Source organism: Odocoileus virginianus, chromosome 29 (genome assembly GCF_023699985.2).
Source record: "Odocoileus virginianus isolate 20LAN1187 ecotype Illinois chromosome 29, Ovbor_1.2, whole genome shotgun sequence".
NCBI lineage: Eukaryota > Metazoa > Chordata > Mammalia > Artiodactyla > Cervidae > Odocoileus > Odocoileus virginianus.
The window spans coordinates 15,699,279-15,722,006 of NC_069702.1; the positions used below are offsets into that span (position 1 = coordinate 15,699,279).

Genomic DNA, 22,728 nt, shown 5'->3' on the forward strand with positions numbered 1-22,728 from the left:
GAGGTTGTCAAGTTTACTGTCCCCTTGAAAATAAATACACACAAACAGAGAACCTCCAAACAATGCAAATCCCATAAACTCAAGTAGTATTTATTTCTAATTATGCCTTTTGTGACTCTGTTCTAGTCTGAGAAAGTTTTATTTGCTTTGCTTCTCAAAATCATTGCCTTATTAAATTGTTAGGAATTGTTCTCTCCAATCTCCAGCTCCAGAGAGTTCTAGAGAGTCTGGAAAGTTATCATTAGTAATGTTCACAAATTTATCAACATTGGACTTTTAAAAATTCACATTTCAAAATTATTGTGAATAAATATGTTTTAATAGGGAAGGACAATATTGTAAAAAAACAAATTAGAAGCCAGATAGCTTCTTCCAACCTGTCTCCTCCTTCTCCTGGTCCCTTTTCCCTCCATCACCTCCCTCTGGCTTCAAACTACCTTTGCTAGCTGTTGTTCAGAAAGGATCCTAGATGACAACAGAACAGTCAGCCTGAGCAAAAGAAGAATATAAGGCATGCACTCCAGCAGTTTAACTGAGAGAGATAAGGTAATACTATTTCACTGTTCGCATTTCCAAAGGGCAGTTCAGGGCAGGGGGAGGTTGGTATGGGGGTGGGGGTGGAGTCGAGGACAGGTGCTTACACCATAATTAGCAAACAATGTTTCTCAACTTCCCAATGGCAGGAAGAATTTTCTCTCATAATCATCCAGCAGAAAGAGTAATGCAAAGCATGACTACTTAAATGCTGTTTTTTAAAAATGATGTTTTCCCTCTCTAAAGTGCATCCTGCATAGGAGACATGCATCTATGGCATGGGCAAGACAGACCAGGGGACTTGAGAAGGAGACTTTTTTACATAATCTAAAATTTCTTGTGTCAAACCATCTCCCCAAGAAAACTGAGCAGTATCAAGGGCAGAATTCATAGAGTGATTCAAAGTTTCCTGGGGATTCCATTGTATTTTATAAAATTATTGACATTTTTCTTTTTGGTCACGGCAAGGTCTATTGGCACAAACAGCACGGCCACAAAGTATTCTTTCGATTTTAATAACTCATCTCATATATTTTATATATTTATATATCTGCTTATCTTCATTTCCTCAGCAAAAGGGGAAATAAAAATATTGATCTATAAAATAAGCTGATGATAACACAATGCCAAAAATAGCTTATGTTAAGTGCAAGGGGTGAAGCTTGAAAGCAAGCTAAATTGCAAGGACATACTGATTTAACATTTTAAATACAAGACTGGCAATAAAATAATTCTTGAGATATGCTTCTTGTTTTTAGTTTACTTTTTAAAAACTACTCTATATACACATATCCAGTTGTAACACTTAACAGTAGCATTATGGGACATGATACAACTTTGGTACACATTGCAGATATGGGTGGGTGATGTCTATAAATGATATGCCTTCCCCAGCTAGAGCTCTGTACAGCCAGGTGACCAGCCACCTGGTCCCATATAATCTTCCCACCAGAATCCCCAGAGTCCTTCCCAGGGCCACTCGAGACAGCGGGGGAGAGTCCCCTCACTGGATCCATATCGTGTTTCCTCTCTCGGTTCTCCTGGGTTCCACTGTCAGCTCCCCAAACGTGGAAAAAAACTGCTCCATCTCTTTCTGAAGCATGTCATTTCTTTTCTCTGCATCTTCTTTTGCCCGTTCAGCATTTCGCATTTTGATTTCTATCATTGTGAACTTTTTCCTTTCTTGATCCAGTTCATCGTGGAGGCTCATCATTTCTGTTTCCAAAGTCAAGTTTCGCTGTTCTAAGCTGCACAGGGTGGGGGAAGGAATAAGAGATAAAGTAATTTTATTTTTTGAAATGCAAAAAAGATTAAAAAGTATTTCCTAAACTCTGTCTCTGAAATGCTTTGGAAGCTGGAATGAGCCCTTTCAAATCAGTGAATCAAGGTCCACTGATTGATACATACATACATACATATATTTTCTTTTTTTTTTTACTAGTTCTTGACATGATTTACTATCATTTCTGCAAGACCCCAAGACCTCTCTTGGAAGTACTTCATTGTCATTTAATAGTGAATGAGTGAATTTCAGCACAAAGAAGCCAGAGACCAGGGTCATCATGCAGCACAGAATTTGGCAGAAGCAGGAGGCAGCCCTAACTACAAAGCTTCCTGAATCATTAAATGTAAATTTGTCCTCACTAAAAGAAAGAGGAAAGTCTGATCAAGTTGGAAAGAAAAGAGGGCCATCATATTTGCTCTCTACCAAAGGAATAAGAATGACAGTGAAAATGTCACTGCTAGAGAGAGTAAGTCCACTGCTAAGAATGGATTTAGAAGGGACTATATAGCATCCCTCTTATAAAATTGGTACCAAAAGTAGCCACCTTACATTAATAGGAGAAGTAGAACTTACATGTGTTGAATAAGTAATTCACCTGACATTTTGTGACAACACAGTCCACTTTTGTAGCCTGCTAGCTGCAATTCAGTCTTCCAAGTTAACATATCTTAAGATCACTATACAGTAAGTTTCCTATATAAAAATGAGTTCTGTTCCAAGAGCACATTTGTAAATCCAATTTGCTTGTAAGTCCAAGAAACAAAGTTAGCCGAGGTAGCCAACTAACACAATTGGGTATATAGCACTGTACTATAATTGGTTTATCATACTTTTCACAGAAATAATATATTAAAAATACAAAAAAGAAAACATTTTTAATCTTACAGTATAGTACCTTGAAAAGTACAGTAATACAGTCAACAGCTGTCTGGTATCAAGTAAACAGGCAAGAAGAATTATTGACTGGCGGAGGGAGAGGAGGTAGAAGATGGTAGGGCTGAAGGGTCACCAGCAACAGGAGACAAAGGGCAAGCTGCAGTTTTACTCACATCTGACATGAATGGGATGCACATCTGCATCTTTTAAAGTTTACAACTGGAAGTTTCCTATGTAGGGGACTTGGGCTTCCCTGGTGGCTCAGAGATAAAGAATCTGCCTGCAATGCCGGAGACCCAGGTGCAATCCCTGTGTTGGGAAGATCCCCTGGAGAAGTAAATGGCACCCCACTCCAGTATTCTTGCCTGGAGAATCCCATGGACAGAGGAGCCTGGCGGGCTACAGTCCATAGGGTCGAACAAGAGTTGGACATGACTGAAGCGATTAAGCAGCAGCAGCAGCAGCATGTAGGGGACTTGCTGCATTTTATAAATTGATAGCTGTATTCTTTTAGATGGCTATATAATTTTAGAAAATTTCCTAAAAATTAGAGTTTTCTTCATAATCACTAAGTTCCAAAACACAATTTATTACTGCCACTGTTCAAGGAGGAACATTAAGCACTACTTTATTAGATGATGTGTCGTGGTAATAGCTGGCATCTTAATTTCTCCTATTACGAGTGGAAGTGGCAAGGGTATGCTTGAATTTGCAATGCTACTGAAATGTGAGAGGCTGATGCACAGTTAGCATTCAAAAATCTGATTATTCTAATAATCTTCAAATTAAAATCTCAACTATTTTTCTGCTCTGAAATAATGAGTCCCATATGTTATTTCATCCAGATAATCATAAAAACACTTAAAGATGAATCTGCTCTCCCTTAGTAAGCAACTAAGATTTAAAAAAGAAATCGCATTCTTTAATTAGTTTAGAAGGCCATTTTGATCACATGATCACATGTTTTACATAAAAACCTGGTAGTGTGCTGTTTCTCACCCAGAACTATTTCCCAATATATTCTCTCTGCTTTGTAAAGCTATTTGTTTTAGAACTAAAATAGTTGGAAGAAACTCAACCTTTAATACCAAGGAAGACTATCCTTTAAAAATATACTAATGCATTTGTACATATCAGGCACCTGTATGAAACTTCCTGGAATCTGATGGCTAAGTTAAAAACAGAAGAAACCCCTCCCATTGCAAGCACAGACTAACGTTTCAAAAATATGTTAGGAAAATATGTTTAAGCTACAAAGTTAAAAAAATAAAAGAGAATCTTCAGGTATCAGAACCAAGGAAGAAAGAAATTTAGAACAGCAAGTGAAAGCACAGGATGGGTATTTGTCTCGGATAGAAGCCGTAGAAGCTGTGACTAGGTTTTTACTTATCACATGGGGAAGAGGAGATCTCTAGTATGAGAGAGACAGAAGGCTGAAAGTGACTCGAGAGCTTGGAACATCAGTCGTCTTTATGGCAAAGAGACTACAAAAACTCTACCTGTGGGCTGAGTGAAGTGACAGAGTTGAATCAGAAGAGGAAATAAATAAATGAGAAAACAGCTTTGAGAAAAACTACCCAAATGCCTCATGGAATGAAAAAAGATGAAAATTTAATATAAGAAAGAGAAATTAACAAAGATGGAGAGGGAGGATGAACTAAGAAGGTTCAACACACTGTAGTAAGGGTTATAGAGAGAAAATTGAGAAAATGGGGGAGATGAAATAAGCAAAAGAGGAGGTGGATAAATGTAAACTGAAAAATTATGTCTTCAAATAATGAAACACAAAACTTGAAATGATGGAAAATATATAGCAAGGAGTTACTAATCAAAATAGAAATTATATAGGAATGTTAATATCAGAAAACTATTTGTGGGCAAAAAGCATTATTACCACTATTTTGTGATAAAAGGATCAATTAATTAGGGAGATATAGACAATTCTGAACTTTTATCCATCTAGTTATATAGCCTCAAGTTACTCAATATAAAATATAACAAAATTATAAATATAAATAGATAAATCCACAAAAATTAGGAAATTTTAAGATAACACTTTTAGAAATTATAGATCTAATAAAAGTTAGGAGAAATGCAAAATATTTGAACAGCCTGATTAACAGATTTGATCTATTGATCATATATAAATCTCAAACCAATAATAAGATAATACTTCTTACCAGACCAAATAACTGACATCATGTAAATAAATTTATCTGACTACAGTATGATAAAGGTAGAAACTAATTTGAGGGAGGGAAGAGCATTAAACTTACCTGTTTAAAAACTAAAAATCATATATATCAATGATTGATAAATAAAGTAATATCTATTTATTTCTCCATGCTCTGTCTATCTAGGGATATATGTATAAATGTACATACATATCTATCATCTATCTATCTAGCCTCAATACTTGTAGAGTTAAAAAAGAATTGAAAAAGAAATATATAATTTTAAACAGTAATGATCAATAATTATCTAGGACAATTACTTCTTATACTGCTTGGCTTGGTCATATGGCAGTTCCACTACCCGTTTTATAATGAACCTCTTTCCTTGCTTGTCAAGTGGGTAAAAATGCCAATGAAAGAGGCCAATGAGATGACATTCTGTTGAAAGGTTCTTTTATTTTATCAAAGTCTCTGAAATGTACCATAGACTCAGAAAATAAAGTAACATCAATGTTATAAATGAATGTGTACATTTGCAACTGTTCAGAATAACGCATGTTCTATCTTAATGGAGGTTTCAAGTGTCATCTCTTGCTTTCCACTGCTAAGTGCTAATTTACCATCATGCATTGGCAGCAATTCAGAATTTGGTAGCCACTGGTTCCATAAACTACGTTCAAAAGAAAAAGTAGCCTTATAAGATTATAACTTTATTTTTTCTTCTTATTTAATAAAGTCTCCTGTCACTTGGCATTATTTAGAAAAATTCAAACCAAGCTTCTGTTTCCAATAAAGTAATTTTTCAATCTAACATGTAAGTATTTTTATTTATTTTTCCATACCTCTTAAAAATATGTATCTTTTGGCTTGATAATTGATAAATGGATGGGAAACATTAAAATACATGAAGGTCAACTTTATATATAAAGAAAAGAACCATGTGGGGTTAAGGGCCATGGAAGCAGCTGAACAGGACAAAGACGTTCACATACCATGAGGGTCTTAGAACAGGAATTCTAGAACAGTCCCAAGGCACAGCCTGGGACTGGGGCTGAGGCCCCTAGAGGGGCTACTTCAGGCTGAACTGAGCCTCAGACCTGCTCTTAAGAGTGCAGGGTCCTTCCCCTATACCACACTGAAAGGTGAACAGAAAAACAATCAGTTTAGTCATTTCTGTAACCCTGGTGAAATTGCAGAGTGTGGTGATATTCAGGTTTCCAGCACAAGGCTGTACTTGTGGGGCAGCGGCTCCATTTTCTGTATTGCTGCCTCTCAAGACCTTGGAGCATCTGACAGGGGCATTGTCAAGGCAGGATCCTCAGCCTATACCCATTATATTTGCCAGGTTACCTCCTTGAAGTTGCTAAGCCAACTCCTCTCTTGGATATCTTATGAGAAGATGTCAACTGGTATCACTTAGGTTTCAGCACAATGGTTTGCTTATAAGTCATATTTTTTGCTCCTCATTTAGGCTAAAAGTTTCCTTGTCTATACGAATATACTTCATGCTATCACTTTTCTCACAAACTTCCCTGGATTCCAATCTCAGAGTACAAGCCAAAGATTAAGATGATCTTGAAGGTTCTATGGTACCTCTCTGAGCTCCTCGCCCATCCAGCCTCAGGGCATTTCCACTTCTTCTGCTGGGTCTCTGCATCACTGTCTCCTATAGAGCCCTACACTTAGAATAACCCTCAGCAACACTTCTCACCCCTCTTCCCTGCTCCAGTCTTCTACTTAGCATAGGATCAGTTTACTTATTTATTTATCTCTTCCAGGGGACTGTAAGCCTGTTCCACAAGGGCTGAATTTTTGTCTTCTTTACTCACTGCTGAATCCTTGTGGCCTGGTCTGAGCCTGGGAGACAGCAGACAAGCATTCAACCCAAGCATCCAACCATGGAAATAATGAACAACAAATATCTGTTTATTTTTCAATTTTTCTTTACTCTCATTTCATCCTCTTCCTGTGATAACAGACTCCTGGTACTCCAGACATCCCTTCCCACTCCTTTTCCCAGCTTTTGAACCTAAATCAATGCTTTTACTAACAACAAGAGGTAGAATTACTGAGCATCTGCTCTGTCCTGGGGACAATGTGTGTAATGATTTCTTAACATGCTTTTGAGGTTGGTGAAGAATCTGTCTGCAACGCAGGAGACCCAGGTTGGATCCCTGGGTTGGGAAGATCCCCTGGAGAAGTAAATGGCAACCCGCTCCAGTATTCTTGCCTGGAGAATCCCCATGAACAGAGGAGCCTGGCAGGCTACATACAGCCCATGGGGTCACAAAGAGTTGGACACATCTGAGCAATTTTCACCTTGAGGCAGAATTTACTACTAGAATTAAAAATTTTTCACATTGGGAAGCTGAGACTCACAGAGAGGAAGGGAGCTTTCCCAGTGTCCCACAGCTTACAAATGGCGAAGGTAGGGCCTGAACCCAGGTCTCTGACTGGAGTTAGCCGGTTTAACCCTTCGGGGTGAGCCTGTCTCACAGGAGGCTGTCGCACCCTCTCTGGCCACTAGGGGCTCCAGGTTTTCCTCACCTCTTTATCCTGGACTCATACTCTATCTTCTGTTTGGTCATTTCCTGTTTGAGGCTGGACACTAAGCTATGCAGGGCGCTGTGGTTGCTGGTGGTGTTGCTAACGAAGGTCTCACTGTTGTCGCTGCTGCTGGTGGCCCGACTGCTGCGGCCGCCCACACTCCTCCGGTCGCTTTTGTTTTCATAGTCCCCGGGATGGGAGAGGTCGTCCTGCGGGGGCCCATCCAACACGGGGTCCTCAAAGTTCCCACCGTAAAAGTCTTGCTCCGGGCAGGTGGTGGTGGAGGAGCGGCAGGAGGTGGAGTTCTCGGGCAAGGAGATCTCGCAGGAGGAAGTGGACCAGGTGGCGCTGTCGACGCTCTGCTTGTCGTCGAGGCTCATGGCGGAGAACTGCTGGTGGACGTTATCGTAGGTGGAGAGCCTGTGGTGCTGGCCGGACTCTCCGGCTTGCTCTTTCTGCTTATTCTCCCTCAGGGTCACGTAGCCATTGGGCAGCCAGCTCATGCTGCGGCCATTCCCGGCGTTCCCCAGGGTGTCAGAGTTCACGATGCCCATGCGCACGGTTCCGTTCTGCACGCTGTGGGTGCCCATTTTGGTACCAGACCCCTTCAGGGAAGAGGTCCTTCTGGCCTGTAAGCTCCCATTGGGAGTGGTCTGGGCTTTCTCGAGTGCTTCAGCATTACTACTGCTGAAGGACCCGTTGGTGACAATCCCACTGCCCTTGTTGAAGGCGGGATTCTTTTTGACCATGAGAGGGGGGCTTCTGGAGACATCCAGCTTGTGGATGCTATTCCTGGGGCTGTTGGTTTTGCTGCCTGGCAGAGCTGTGGGGGATCCATTATCCATGCTGCTTCTTTGGGGAGACTCAGGCTTGTCCCAAGAGCACCGCCTTACGGGACTGTCCTTGGTATTATTGTTCTCCTTGTTCTGTAGCTGCCCCATGAGGGCTTTCTTCTGAAGGTCATTATTGTTGTTGCTCACTCCATCCTGGGGCTTGCTTTGCAGCTCTGCATCTTTGGGGAAGAGGCGATCATGTTTGCCAATCATTACTGACATCAGTTGTTGGACCACCACAGTGCCTGGAATTGCAAAGAAAGCAAAGGAGTATGAGCAAAGCAGTTTTGATTTATCTTCTATTTTGAAAGTGACTTTTAAAGAGCCATATTTAGGTGCACATTCAGCACTATTATTAGCAGTGCCAAACTATGTTTTTAATGATGACAATAGCAATTATTGTTGTTTGGTCACTAAGTAGTGTCCAACTCTTTTGTGACCCCATGGACTACAGTCCACCAGTCTCCTCTGTCCATGGATTTTCCAGGCAAGAATGCTGGAGTGGGTTGCCATTTCCTTCTCCAGGTTAGGGGGACAATAGCAATTGTGCCTAAAAACTTCTTGAATATTTAACATGAACTGTACTAGGCACTATACTTTTGTTAGTTTAGTTGGATCTTTTTAAAATTTATAAATAGAACTGTTATTATCACTATCTAATAAAGGTTAAGTAACTTGACCAATGTCCCAAGCTATGAAGGAGAAAAAGAAGAGTTTAAAACCAGAATTAACTAGTTCCAAAGAACAGGCTCTTAATTGGCACACACCATTTCTTGTAAGTTTGACATTTAATTATGAAAAATCTTTCTTAAGTCACTGTGATCTCTCATCTAATTGCCTCAAAATATCAAGACATTTTAATGGCACCTTGAAGTGGAACCTTCTACAATCTCTAGTGGATATGTGGTCTGTCTTCATAATATAGAAAGTCAATGAAGTTCCATACAACTCTTGCCCAGCATTCAAAAGTTTCAGGGCATTTTAAGTGACATTAGCCAAAATGGTGTAATACAGACATATGAGAATCCTCTCTTCCATACAATAACTGACAAAAATGTTCCCAGTCAATATATTCAGAAATTTGGAAATTAACGAAAGGCTTGCTATAATCTGGAGAGTGTTAATTTTTTTAGAACTCGTTGACTTGGTAAAGAACAGCAAGCTCTGTGGTGTTTTAACTCACCCTATTCCCATCCTCCTTTCTGCAGTAGCTTTGAAAACCAACAACCCTCAATCTTAGGGGGAACCAGAAGTGAGGCAGCCACTGGAATGGAAAGAGCTGGTTTGGAACTCCTTCAAAGCCCCCTTCCCAAAGAATGGTCATTTGACTTGTTTGGTGGTTCCCTGGAAGACCCCACTCAAGAGGCTTGTCTTCATTTTATCTGACTAAGGAGTTGACTAGAATGAGCGACATTTCTCAGGGGCATTTGTCAAAACAATTGGGCTTTTTCATTTAAAATCATGTTTGCCTGAAGCAAGTGGATAACTGTTGAAGACAAAACAACAGGCTAAACAAAAAGCTTAGAAGGAAAATCTGAAGAGATTTCCACAGGAGGTGTTAAAAAGCTCTGCTATATACTTGAAGATTTCTAAGATTATATACATGTATGCATAGGGTTCTGTGTATACCTAGGGCTGTGTGCACACTCAGGAAAGAACTGAGAAGTCCCCAAGGTCTCATCTCCAGCTGATCTTGGAGCTCTGCACAAGCAGGACCAGAATGCTAAAGCAAAGTTGTCAACTGCCTGGCTGAGTGTCAAAAGTCTGCCCCAACAAGCACATGGGGCCCCTTGGTAAAGAATGGAAGACTTACTGGCCTAACTCAAATTCGGAATAGGAAGAAATGTTATATCCATCTATATCCTGCACACTTCTGTCATGATTCAAAACTAACATATTTAGATCAGGAATCAGCAATGTGTCAGGTCTGATGTTGGCCAGTGCTGCTCAGAAATAAATGTTCATACAAATTATCTGGAGATTCTGTTAAAATGTAGATATTGAGTAGGGCATGAGATTTTACATTTCTAACCAACCCCCAGATGATAAGACAACAGTGATAACAGATTTCTAACCCTGGTATTGTCTAGTGGCCCACACATAGACCTTCTGAATCAGAATTTGCATGTCAACAATATCCCTAGGTGGTTCTTGTGTGTGTTAGAGTTTGAGGAAATGTTTCCTCAGTGTGTGTTAGAGTTAGGTGGAAATGTTTCATTTAAACATCTTCTAAATAAATATTCATAATATTCATAAGGCTTTGAGATGGCTTCCTAGGTGGCACTAGTCATAAAGAAACTGCTCTCACTGCAGAGACATAAGAGATGTGGGTTTGATCCCTGGGTTGGGAAGATCCCCTGGAGGAAGGCATGGCAGTCCACTCCAGCATTCCTGCCTGGAGAATCCCATGGACAGAGGAGCCTGGCAGGCCACAGTCCATAGGTTTGCAAAGAGTCAGACATGACTGAAGTGACTTAGCATACGTGCAAGGCTCTGAGATAAGACTTAATGTTTTTCAAATGAGAAAATTGAGGTTCGGAGTGGTGATGATTTTGCCCAAGGCCACACAAATGGTAAGAGACTAGAGTGAAATGTGATACTTCATCTTCTCATTCCAAATCATGTATTTGTCTTACTGTATTTCACCTGTTGGAGTTAAAACTGTAGTAATAATAAGTAAACTTGGTGTTGTTCTAAATAAGAAACTAAATAAAAGACATCTACTGAATCATCATCAACTATGATGGAATTGTGTAAGAAAAAAGACTGAATGAAATGAATGGTATTATATATGTATCTTTTCTCTTTTAGTAAACTCTGAACGTGTCATCCTATTTTCAATGCATGTAGCAGTGAATCTGAAGGAAAGATTTCAGCATCTTTAAAATGACTGTCAGTGCTGACACCTTCATGTACTGTGTTTGAAGACATGAGTACTTCATGTGCTGTTTGCCCATCTGACAGACTTTCAAATGTTAGCAGCTTCTGTTATATATGACTCTGTCTAGTCCTTTGGGAAAATAAAGCTTTTCCCCATCACAGGAATATTAAGATTTGAAATATCACTGCACTGTTAATCATGGTTGTAAATTGTATGGGGATTTAATTAATTGAAGACAGACATTCCCAAGGTCTCCATGATGACTATGTGAACAGCCATGCCAATGGATGTGTGTGTGTGTGTCCATGATAAGTTGCTTCAGTCATGTCCAACTCTGTGACCCATCAGCCTCCTCTGTCCATGGATTCTCCAGGCAAGAATACTGGAGTGGGTTGCCATACCCTCCTCCAGGGGATCTTCTCAACTGAGGGATGGAACCTGTGTCTCTTATGTCTCCTGCAGTGGCAAGCAGGTTCTTTACCACTAGTGCCACCTGGGAAACCCATGCCAGTGTATACTGCCACAATTATAGTGTCAGAGCCCTGGAGATTTAGGAATGTCTTGCTTTTACTTTGGGAGGCTTTGCTTTCATCTAGCTTCCAGAATAGTAAATGACAATCATTTCTTGTAAAGGGACTTCTTGTCAATTTTTATAGCCATTTAGGACAGACTAGCCTGGTAGTAATGATAATGTGTGTGCCATTATATGCACTGTGTTTCTTTTTTCCTTTTATTTCCCTTCTCTCTGTCATTCTCTTCCTTAGAATGCTAATAACAAACATGAAGCCCAAATAGTGAGTCCAGAGTGGTTATGATTACCAGGCCAAGCTGAAGAATCCATGAAGATTTGGGAGTCCCACTGGACTGCATGTTTCAACAATTCCCCCAGGCTCATATAATTTTATATAGGTTGAATTTAAGTACCATATTATGAGCACTTGTATCTTCATAATAACTGGAAAAGAATTCAGTTTTCCTTTGAAGGTAACTAGGCACTTTAATATATATGCGGGAGACCTGGGTTTGATCCCTGGGTTGGGAAGATCCCCCAGAGAAGGGCATGGCAATCCACTCCAGCATTCTTGCCTGGAGAATCCCATGGATAGAGGAGCCTGACCATCTATAGTCCATGTGGTCACAAAGAGTCGGACACGACTGAATGACTAAACAAATACACACACACACACACACACACACACACACACACACAGCATTCTATAAAATATAGTTTCAATTTGTATTTTTTGCAATGAATTACTTTGTATCCTTCAGTACACGTACAAGATATCTGTGAGGTATATGATAAATTTTGACAAACGACAGTCCTGGAAACACTACCTCACCATTTTATAGATAATTCCCTTGTGTCCTTTTGTAGCCAATCCCCTACCCATGGCAACCACTGATCTGCTTTCTGTCACTATACTTTTCTTCTTTTCTAGAATTTCATATAAACACAATTATAGAGTATGAGGTCTTTTGTGTCTAGGCATTATCACTTGGCATAATGCTTTTGTCATTTTCCCATATTGTTATTCATGTATCAGTAGTTCATCCTTTTTATTGTTGAGTGTGCCTTAGTCGCTCAGTTGTGTCTGACTCTTTGGGACTCCATCGACTGTAGCCCACCATGGAATTCTCCAGGCAAAAATACTGGAGTGGGTAGCCATTCCCTTCTCCAGGGGATCTTCCTGACCCAGGGATCAAACCCAGGTCTCTTGCATTGCTGGCAGATCCTTTGCCATCTGAGGGAAGCCCAGTTTTAGTTTCCATTGATGAACCAATATTGATATATTATGATTATTAACTAAGGTCTATAGTTTATACTGGGCTTCCCTGGTGGTTCAGCAGTAAAGAATCTGCCTACAATGCAGGAGCTGTACAAGATGCAGGTTTGATCCCTGGGTCAGGAAGATCCCCTGGAGGAAGGCATGGCAACCCACTCCAGTATTCTTGCCTGGAGAATCCCCTGGACAGAGGAGCCTGGCAGGCTGCAGTCCATAGGGTTGCAAAGAGTCAGACACAACTGAAGCGACTTAGCATGCATGTATGCATAGTTTATATTAAAATCACTCTCTGTGTGATCTGGGTTTTGACACATGCACAGCGTCATATATCCACTATTACAGTATCACATGGAATAGTTTTATGGCCCTGAAAATCCTTTGTGCTCCAACTATTCCTCCTTCTTTTCTTCCTCAAACCTCTATTGAATCATTAGGATTTCTTTTAAAAGCTTTGTAGAACTTGGTCCATAACTTTTAACATTATCACCAAGGTAAGACCCTCCTGAGGACTCTATGCAATGCCTCGATGTCAGGATTTTCTACTCTGGTTGTGGGAAATACAGTTATTTCAAGCTTGGTGTGAGGCCCAGGAATGCCTCAGACTACTGATCTCTGGCACTCTTCCCCGTAAAGTAGCACAGAGTCCCTTCCTGCAAGCATAAATCAATTTTTAGGTAAAGACTTAAGGGATATCCTCTCCACATCTTGGAATAATATCTGTGTCTAGTTTTCTCTTTTATGCTGCTTACTTGAGTTTCCCATCCTCTAGTCTTACTCTCAAAGCTCGCCAAGACCTGCACATCAGTGCTACTAATAATGTCCACAAGAAAGAATGGTACTCTAGCACGGAGACCTGCTGAAAATAAATAGAAGTAACCTTTCATTGTGATAAATAATTTGAGATATCTTGTAATATGGAAAACAAGAAATTCTTCATGTTTCAACCCAAAGTAAATAAGCAGTGTTATCTTAGAGGCCCATGTTTTCTGCCTCTTGAAGTCAGTCCAATAAAACCGGAACTAATAAAAATATATTAACTTAGAAGCATAACTATTTGAGGTTTCAGAAAATTGCATCCAACTCAGAAAGTGAAGTAGCCATTTCCAGTTCTTGTGTGATATTTTACAGATGATTTATGCAAGTTCTGTTAATTCTTATGAAAATATGGAGGAAATGTTTAGTAACTTATGTTTAGTAAACTCCTCAAAAAATGCCTGGCTCTCAAACAGAAGATTTTACATTTGAAGAACTTGAGTCCATAAATGGAATTACCATGGACTCATTTATTTCCTTTGTTTCCTCACAGGAGAATAGGTTCAGGACAATCAAGAGACAACTGACTGTTCATCTGGTGACAATATATGATAGTAATTCACTTACCCTCCATAATGGTCAAGGGATCTTCCACTTTGGGACGTAGGATATTAGGGCCAAAGACAGTGGCCAAGTTCTGCACACTCATTTTGTTAATTCCTGAATAGGACTGTACTTCATCCAAGAACCTGTTGAGTAAAAGTATGAACAAAACACAATGGGATCAAATTTGTCAGCGGAAAAAAAATGGGTTATCAGGAAATTTATGAACTGGAGTCTGTTCAAAGATGATAATGGACACACAGTCATTTAGAAATTCAAACATCTCTCTGCCAAATGTGAAGAATATCTATTGCAGATTTTTAAGTATCAGAATCATAAGGGATCATATCAAATATCTGCTCTAGCCTGGCTTGGTTTCCCCTGTCAGTCACAGGAATGAGTGTGTTTGGATAATGCTATTGTGGACTTGAGACTCAAGAATATGAATTTCTTTCCTATCTCTAAATAAAATATCCAATTTATATGCATATCTAATTAGAGAACTATAAAAATAAGGTTGTCTATTACAATCTCTTATTTCTGAGAAGAGGAATCAATCCCCTTTCTGGGGCAATTTGTGAGTCTCAAATTTATAGTCTATTAAAAAGTGACATCAAACATGGTTTAAATTAAAACCTCGGTTCTACTGATATGAGAAATTGCAAACAAAAACTGTTTTAACTTGTTAGGTGCTAAAGAATAAGAGGCATAAAATACCCTTTCCCGGAATGATTCTAGTAGCAGAGATTGTTTTTGTAATCTTTCAGCTTTTGTTCATTTCCCATCCCCTCTTCATTACTACAAGAGCGTCTATTAATTCATGGCTTATTGATTGTACTAATGAGACAAAGAAGCAAGAAAAATACTTTAAAAAAATTTACTTTGTGTGTTATTTAAAATAATGTATTTCATTCTGTGCCAGCCATTGTGCTAACTTAAATTCTCATAGCATCTCTGTGTGAGCTAAATACTATCTAAATACTAAATACTAAATACTATCTAAATACTATCTAAATACTAAATATTATCTCCATTTTACTGATGAGACACATGAGGCACCAGAGAGGTTAAGAAACTTCTCCAAGGACACAGAGTTAATAAGCGGCAGAGCTGAGACCTGAACCCAGGTGATCTTACCCTAGAGTCTGGGCTGTTGACTACTATCCCATGAGTTTCTAAAAAGGTGCCTATTTTCACATGTTCACTACTGTTATACATCCTAAATTACAGCAAAACTGAAGGGCAGAAAGTCAAACTACCACTTATTATGTGAAATAGATGAAATTAGTAGTGTGGTGTGCTCACTCAGTCCTGTCCAACTCTTTGCTATCCTGTGGGCTGTAGCCTGTCAGATTTCTCTGTCCATGGAATTTTCTAGGCAAGAATACTGGAGTGGAGTGCCATCTCCTTCTCCAGGGGATCTTTCTGATCCTGCTCTTCCTGTTGTTTGGCAGATTTTTTACCACTGTGCCACCTGGGAAGCCTTTATTAATCATTAATCTCTTTATTTAAATTTAATACATTTCGTGTATTTCAACTATACTCCAATACTATTTTAGAAAGTAAATTCAGTGTGTTTCAATCATGTATACTTGATTTCTTAAGTAGCAGCACAGACATGGTACATGCCATCCCTGGTCTTAAACGTGGTCATTGACAGCATTTTGAGGCACAATTATTGTTCTAGCAAAATTGAGTTGTAATTTTTTTTTCAGTAAGTCTTGAAAAAAATGGGAAAAATAATGTATATTAACATTCATCATATATATAAATGTATATGCATATACAATTTTAAAAAATGTATTTATTGGAGTATAGTTGCTTTACAATGTTGTATTAGTTTCTGGTCTATAACATAGTGAATCAGCTATACATAGACATATATCCCCTCTGTTTTGGATTTCCTGCCCATTTAGGTCACCACAGAGGATTGAGTACAGTTCCCTGTGTTACAGAGGAGGTTCTCATTACTTATCTATACATAGTATCAATAGTGTAATATACTTTAATTTTTAAAACAATTATTTCAAATGTATGTTTTCATTACCCTTTTATCTATTAGGACTCTTAGTCTCAAAGAGGAGAAGAAAATTGCATAAAAACACTTAAGTAGTCAGAGGTAGAATCTGGACTCCTAGACAAATGATTCTCATGCAGGCTCCTTCTGTTAAACAACGTATGTGGTACACATACAAGCAACTTTGATGGAAGTTCAAAGCAACATATCTTTAATATGTAGAGGTCAGAGAGACTTCAGAAATAACAGATTACAAAATCAAGCAATTTAAGTGCTCAGAGAAACTTTTGAAATCACCTTGTCAAACCTCTTAATTTTACAGAGGCCAACAGGGGAGCTCAGAGCAGTTAAGTGATTTTTGTTATTTTAGTTGTTTTGTTATTTTAGTCACTAAGTCATGTCCAACACTTTGTGACCCCATGAACTGCAGCTTGTCAGGCTCCTCTGTTCATGGGCTTATCCAGAAAAGAATACTGAAGTGGGTTGCCATTTCCTCCTCCAGGGGATCTTCCTCACCCAGGGATCGAACCTGCGTCTCCTGCATCTCCTGCACTGGCAGGCGGATTCTTTACCACTGAGCCACCAGGGAAACCCAACTGATTTTTATTCATTGTCAAAATGAACTATTGTCAGTGTAAATACAGTCTTTTTAAATTCCATTTTGTCTTTAGGACAATTCTTACCTGCAAATATACTTGAGAAGGTTGTAATTGACCACTGGCAAACTCTTCACCTGCTTTGCTAATTCTTTAACACCCTGAGTATAAAGAAGAGAATACATGTTATCTAAATGTTGACCTTGGAATGAAAGCAAATGGGAAATGGACATGCAGTTTTTTGTTTTGTTTTGTTCTTGTTAGTTTCACCTGTTACCAGTGATGGATCCTGTCTTGAAAACTTGCCACTATCACAGAGAGCATTTCAGAAATATTTTCAAAAGATGTGAAAGCATTTCAAATATCTCTGTGAGTACTATTTGTGGAGAAACAGATTTAACATTTTTAACATTTGTTCACAACTGATTGAAAAGGAAAAATAGCCTTATTTATAGTTAGGTTATTTGGGGGGAAATAATAGCCTTAATATAGTGAGAGTCCTTCCGATTTTTAGCATTTAGAGGGCAGTGTGGCAAGGAGTGCTGATTTCCTTTATTCAGCTCTACTTTCCTTTTTGATGAGAGAGAGGATTACAAATGGGACCTGTGTTAGTGAAAGTGAAGGTTGCTCAGTTGTGTCCAACTCTTTGCGACCCTATGGACTATACTGTCCATGGAATTGTCCAGGCCAGAATACTGGAGTAGGTGGCCTTTGCCTTCTCCAGGGTATCTTCCCAACCCAGAGATCGAACCCAGGTCTCCTGCATTGCAGGTAGATTCTTTACCAGCTGGGTCACAAGGGAAGCCAAAATGTAAAAATCTAACTGTGTAAAAATCTGTGTGTAATGTCAATACTTAGCATAGTGGAAAACAATCCAAAAACAGGGCAAAGGAAAATTTACAGGTTAGACTAGGAACACTGACAAAACCCCTAAATAATAGCATTTTAAGAAATAACTGCATTGACTTACAGCTTCCTCTTCTTTGCTGAGCAGTTTGGCACAAGACAAAAAGTCTTCATACTTGGCATAAGGAATAACAGGTTCTGGGAGCTCTCGGAGATACAGTTTAAGAAGTGATGCCACTGTGTGTACATCCGTGTTGCTGTGGAGATAGAAGTGTGAAGATTTTCTATGGAGTGAACTTTATACTTTTATTTGGTTAATTTTTCATCAAATATACATCTAAAAGTCAGACTTCGGTATTCTGTTGGCAATTGAATTAGTCAATCCAGCTTTCAAGAGGCACATACTTAGGTAATGCTTATTAGATGCTACCACAAGTGGGAGAGAGGGACCTAGAGGGACTTGGAATCCTCAGTGTGGTTTGAAAATATTCAAAAGCGCAAACACTCATCTTTCGTGTGTATCTGATGTTAGGCAAGAATATTACTTTCATAAAACAACAAGACTATATGTACCAGATTTTAAATAAAAGACAATGCAGAATACCCCAAATGCCCAATCTACATATGTGTGTGATCAGTTGCTCAGTTGTCTCCAACTCTTTGTGACCCCTGAAGCCCACCAGGCTCCTCTGTCCATGGAATTTTCCAGGCAAGAATACTGGCATGGGTTGCCATTTCCTACTCCAGGGGATCTTTCTGACCCAGAGATTGAACCTCTGTCTCCCACATCTCCTGTATTGCAGGCAGATTCTTTACCACTGAGCCACTGGGAAAGCCCTATGTGTATATTAATTAATATGAAATTAATTACTTCTGGATCTTAAATTCATTTCTTATTCTCTAGAAGACACTGGTGATTGGTTAAAGACACATGAAAGTTTTTGTAAGAAGAACTCATTTTAAAGATGGTTGTTCTCAGCATGATTGCTTGTCTAATAACCTAAGATAGCTGGGAATCCTTAGAGCCTTTTAGAAAGCAAAGGGAAGTGCTACAAAAATAAGCACTGAAAACTCAACGTGTCCTTTGTGTAATGTGCAAAATTTATTTTTATTTTCTGCTGAATACAAGAGTAACAGGATAATCTGCTGAAATATTAATTTATAATTTGCTCTCTGTATCCCCTGTTAATCTACGAAGATGGCTGACAGTAGAGAAAGGAAGAGGCAGTTGTTTGTTTTGGGGATTTGTTTGGTTTCCTTTTGCTTGGTTTCTTGGGGGCTGGTGGGGAAAAGGAGCATGGGAAGGAGAGATGGTGGTCAGGGAGTGGGTGAAAGGTCAGTTGATTCCCAGGAAGTGGGAAGAGTGGTGAGCAAGACCAGGGATTCTGTAGGTTGTGGGAAAAAACGCTCCACTCCCTGACTCTGCTTCGGGAAGTGATGAGTCGCTGAGAGGTCTTTCAGAAGCTGGGATCTAGGCACTGGGACTTCCTGCCTCAGTGACTATTCTCTTGCCCCAAGGGTGACATAGAAGCAGAGTTGACGTCACAGTTCTACATGGACTGAAACAATGGGCATCTCAGTTCTCAATTTTGGACTCTCAGTTTGATTTCCTCAACTATTTCCCCCGCATCTATTCTGTAATGGAAATGACAGAAAACACAATGGCTAGGACCCTAAGGAATATTCTAGCCTGATCATTAATTTATAATCTGGTGGGGGCAGGAGGCAGAAAGTAGATAACACAAGTGCATGCAGGCTAAATCCCTTCAGTTGTGTCCGACTCTTCACAACCCAAAGGATCATAGCCCGCCAGCCTCCTCTGTCCATGGGATTCTCCAGCAAGAATACTGGAGTGGGTTGCCATGTCCTCCTCCAGGGGATCATCCCTACCCAGGGATCAAACCCGTGTCTCTTATGTCTCCTGCACTGGCAGGTAGGTTCTTTCCTGCTAGTGTCACTGGAAAGCCCCAATAACACAAGTCAGTCAGTCAGTTCAGTCGCTCAGTCGTGTCCGACTCTTTGCGACCCCATGAACCGCAGCATGCCAGACCTCCCTATCCATCACCGACTCCCAGAGTCCACCCAAACCTATGTCCATTGAGCTGGTGATGCCATCCAACCATCTCATTCTCTGTCATTCCCTTCTCCTCCTGCCCTAAATCTTTCCCAACATCAGGGTCTTTTCAAATGAGTCAGCTCTTCACATGAGGTGGCCAAAATATTGAAGTTTCAGCTTCAGCATCAATCCTTCCAATGAATATTCAGGACTGATTTCCTTTAGGTTGTACTGGTTGGATCTCCTTGCAGTCCAAGAGACTTGCAAGAGTCTTCTCCAACACCACAGTTGAAAATCATCAATTCTTTGGCACTCAGCTTTCTTGATAGTCCAACTCTCACATCCATACATGACCACTGGAAAAACCATAGCCTTGACTAGACAGACCTTTGTTGACAAAGTGATGTCTCTGCTTTTTAATATTCTGTCTAGGTTGGTCATAACTTTCCTTCCAAGGAGTAAGCGTCTTAATTTCACGGCTGCAATCACCATCTGCAGTGATTTTGGAGCCCAGAAAAATAAAGTCAATAACACAAGTATCTAATTGCAAAGTGTATGAATGATAATAAGGAAAAGTACAGGGTGCCATCTAATAGCAAAAAAAGACTAATTCAGGAGTTGAAGGGCTCCTCTGAGGAAGTGACGCTTAGGCTAAGATGTGAAGGAGTGTAAGAATGAACTGAGAATGAAGAATAAAAGAAGCCATTCCGATTAAAGCAAGGCAGGTAAACAGAGCCCAAAGTGGGAAACTGCCAATAAGCTAAGGGAAAACAGAGGTCAGAGGATGAAGTCTGAGCAGAAGGAAGCATCTTCAAAGACCATGGGACTTCATCTCCCTCAGAATTAGACAGGGAAGGGCTGAGGTTTTCCATTTTAACATCGGAGCCAGCTGGAGCTGGTAGGATATACTGTCAACCATTTTACAGATGCTAAAATGATGGGGGTGTTCTCATAGGACCGGTCTTCAACCAATTTTATTCTTTTCATAATTACAGAGATGAATTTTTTTTCTATTAAATTTCTGATAGACAATATAGAAAACACCTTAAAGGCTAGTAAAGAAAATAAAAATCATGTTTCTGGGGCATCTTGAAAACTGTGTTCAAGTTCACTTATTCCTAAAAATACTTTCCAAAATATTTTTTGAAAAGATAAACATAAAATAGTCTTAAATGGTAAAGCAAAATAAAAGACACTAGTGTTTTTTTTTTTCCTTTTCTGGTAAATTAGTCTATGTCATACAGTCCAAAGCCCCTCTGTGTTTCTCTAGATATGAAAGCAGCAGAAACTTGAAAGCACAGTCATTAGCAGAATCACAGAATCACAACCTGGGGCAGGCTATGCAGTGACAAATATTATTGCAAAAGGGTTTCCATCTTTTGATTCCACTCATGTCTAGTCCACTCTAATCCAATCCAATCCGTGACTGGGTTGTTGGGTTGTGTTGCCTTCAAAGTTAATGGCCCTTCTGTTAATGTTATAGAAAGGCACAGCAAAGAATACCAAAATAATATAAAATGAGGATAACCTCAATGGGGCTTCCCCGGTAGCTCAATGGTAAAGGATCCATCTGCCTCTGAAGGAGACATAAGAGACTTGGGCTTGATCCCTGGGTACAGAAGATCCCCTGGAGAAGGAGATGGCAACCCACTCCAGTATACTTGCCTGGGTAATTCCATGAACAGAGGAGCCTGGTGGGCTACAGTCTATGAGGTCGCAAAGAGGTGGACACATCTGCGCCGCTGAGCACACATGCATAATTTCAATATATGGAGTATATCAAGTATAACTTGTAGGCCCATATAAATAGAATATATAAAAATATGAATTAAATGCAATAAATAAATGAGACAACAATGATAAAAAAGAAATATATATTGAAGAAATCTGTTTGTGCTTCCATGATGAATTATTCATTACATTGCCTGTCTCCAAGCACACTGTTTTTAAGGTAGCTTGCCTGTTGTTGTTTAGTTACCAAATTGTGTCCGACTTTTGCGCTCTCATGGACTGCAGCCTGCCAGGTTCCTCTGTCCATGGGATTTTCTAGGCAAGGATACTGGAGTGGGTAGCCACTTCCTTCTCCAGGGGATCTTCCCAACCCAGGGACTGAATCCGTTTTTCTTTATCTGCTTCACTGGCAGGTGGATTCTTTGCTACTGAGCCCCCTGGGAAGCCCAGCTGACCTGTTGTTTCCGGTATTATTTTGCTTCTAATGAAGTTGAGCCGTAGTAGTGAGGACCTTTGAACAGTAGGTGGCGCGAAAGCAAAGTTAGACTAATGGCAATGGTGTGAAAACTGTGAAGGATGAGAGTGCAGAATCATTCTTCACCCACCAGCAATTTTCTTAGCACCAAAGCTGCAGTAATGCTCCAGGAATAGAAAATCTGAGCTATGAATCAAGATAAGAGATGTGAACCAGGATAACTATTTTATTCCTTCCCTAAAGTGATATGTTAATTAGTTTCCAGCATTATAAGTATATACCTATACTCTGTTGGTTATATAAAAATGGTAAGAAAAAAATGACAAATACGTTATTTTTTATTTCAATTAGTAAAGGCTATTACATTTTTTTTTTTTTTTTTTTGCTTAAAGGCAACAACTTAAAAATTTATGACTTTTTGAGATGCTTTGCTAAATTTCGGTTATTTTGTAAGAAATAGAGACTTCTCTCTTTGCCTTCTGTTCTCATTTTTAGCTTTGTCCTTTTCCCACTGAACTTCCCTTGTGGCTCAGCTGGTAAAGAATCTGCCTGCAATGTGGGAGACCTGGGTTCGATCCCTGGGTTGGGAAGATCCCCTGGAGAAGGGAATGGCTACCCACTCCAGTATTCCGGCCTGGAGAATTCCATGGACTGTATAGTCTGTGGAGTCACAAAGAGTCGGATATGACTGAGCGACTTTCACTTTCACTTTCCCACTGAATGGAAGGAAACAA

At 39.7% G+C, this 22,728-nt stretch overlaps 1 protein-coding gene across 7 annotated transcripts in view; it reads right to left on the minus strand.

The window, feature by feature from the left end:
• The window catches only part of ARHGAP24 (Rho GTPase activating protein 24), a 545,723-nt gene continuing 522,995 nt past the window's right edge, over nt 1-22,728 (minus strand). For all 7 annotated transcript variants that reach the window (XM_070458184.1, XM_070458186.1, XM_070458185.1 and 4 more), the window contains 5 exons: nt 17,857-17,989; nt 16,974-17,047; nt 14,298-14,419; nt 7,417-8,494; nt 1-1,781 (listed from right to left, as the gene is read on the minus strand). In XM_070458184.1, coding sequence (XP_070314285.1) covers nt 1,538-1,781; nt 7,417-8,494; nt 14,298-14,419; nt 16,974-17,047; nt 17,857-17,989 — 1,651 coding nt within the window. In that variant the 3' untranslated portion in view covers nt 1-1,537. The remainder of the gene's footprint in view (nt 1,782-7,416; nt 8,495-14,297; nt 14,420-16,973; nt 17,048-17,856; nt 17,990-22,728) is intronic.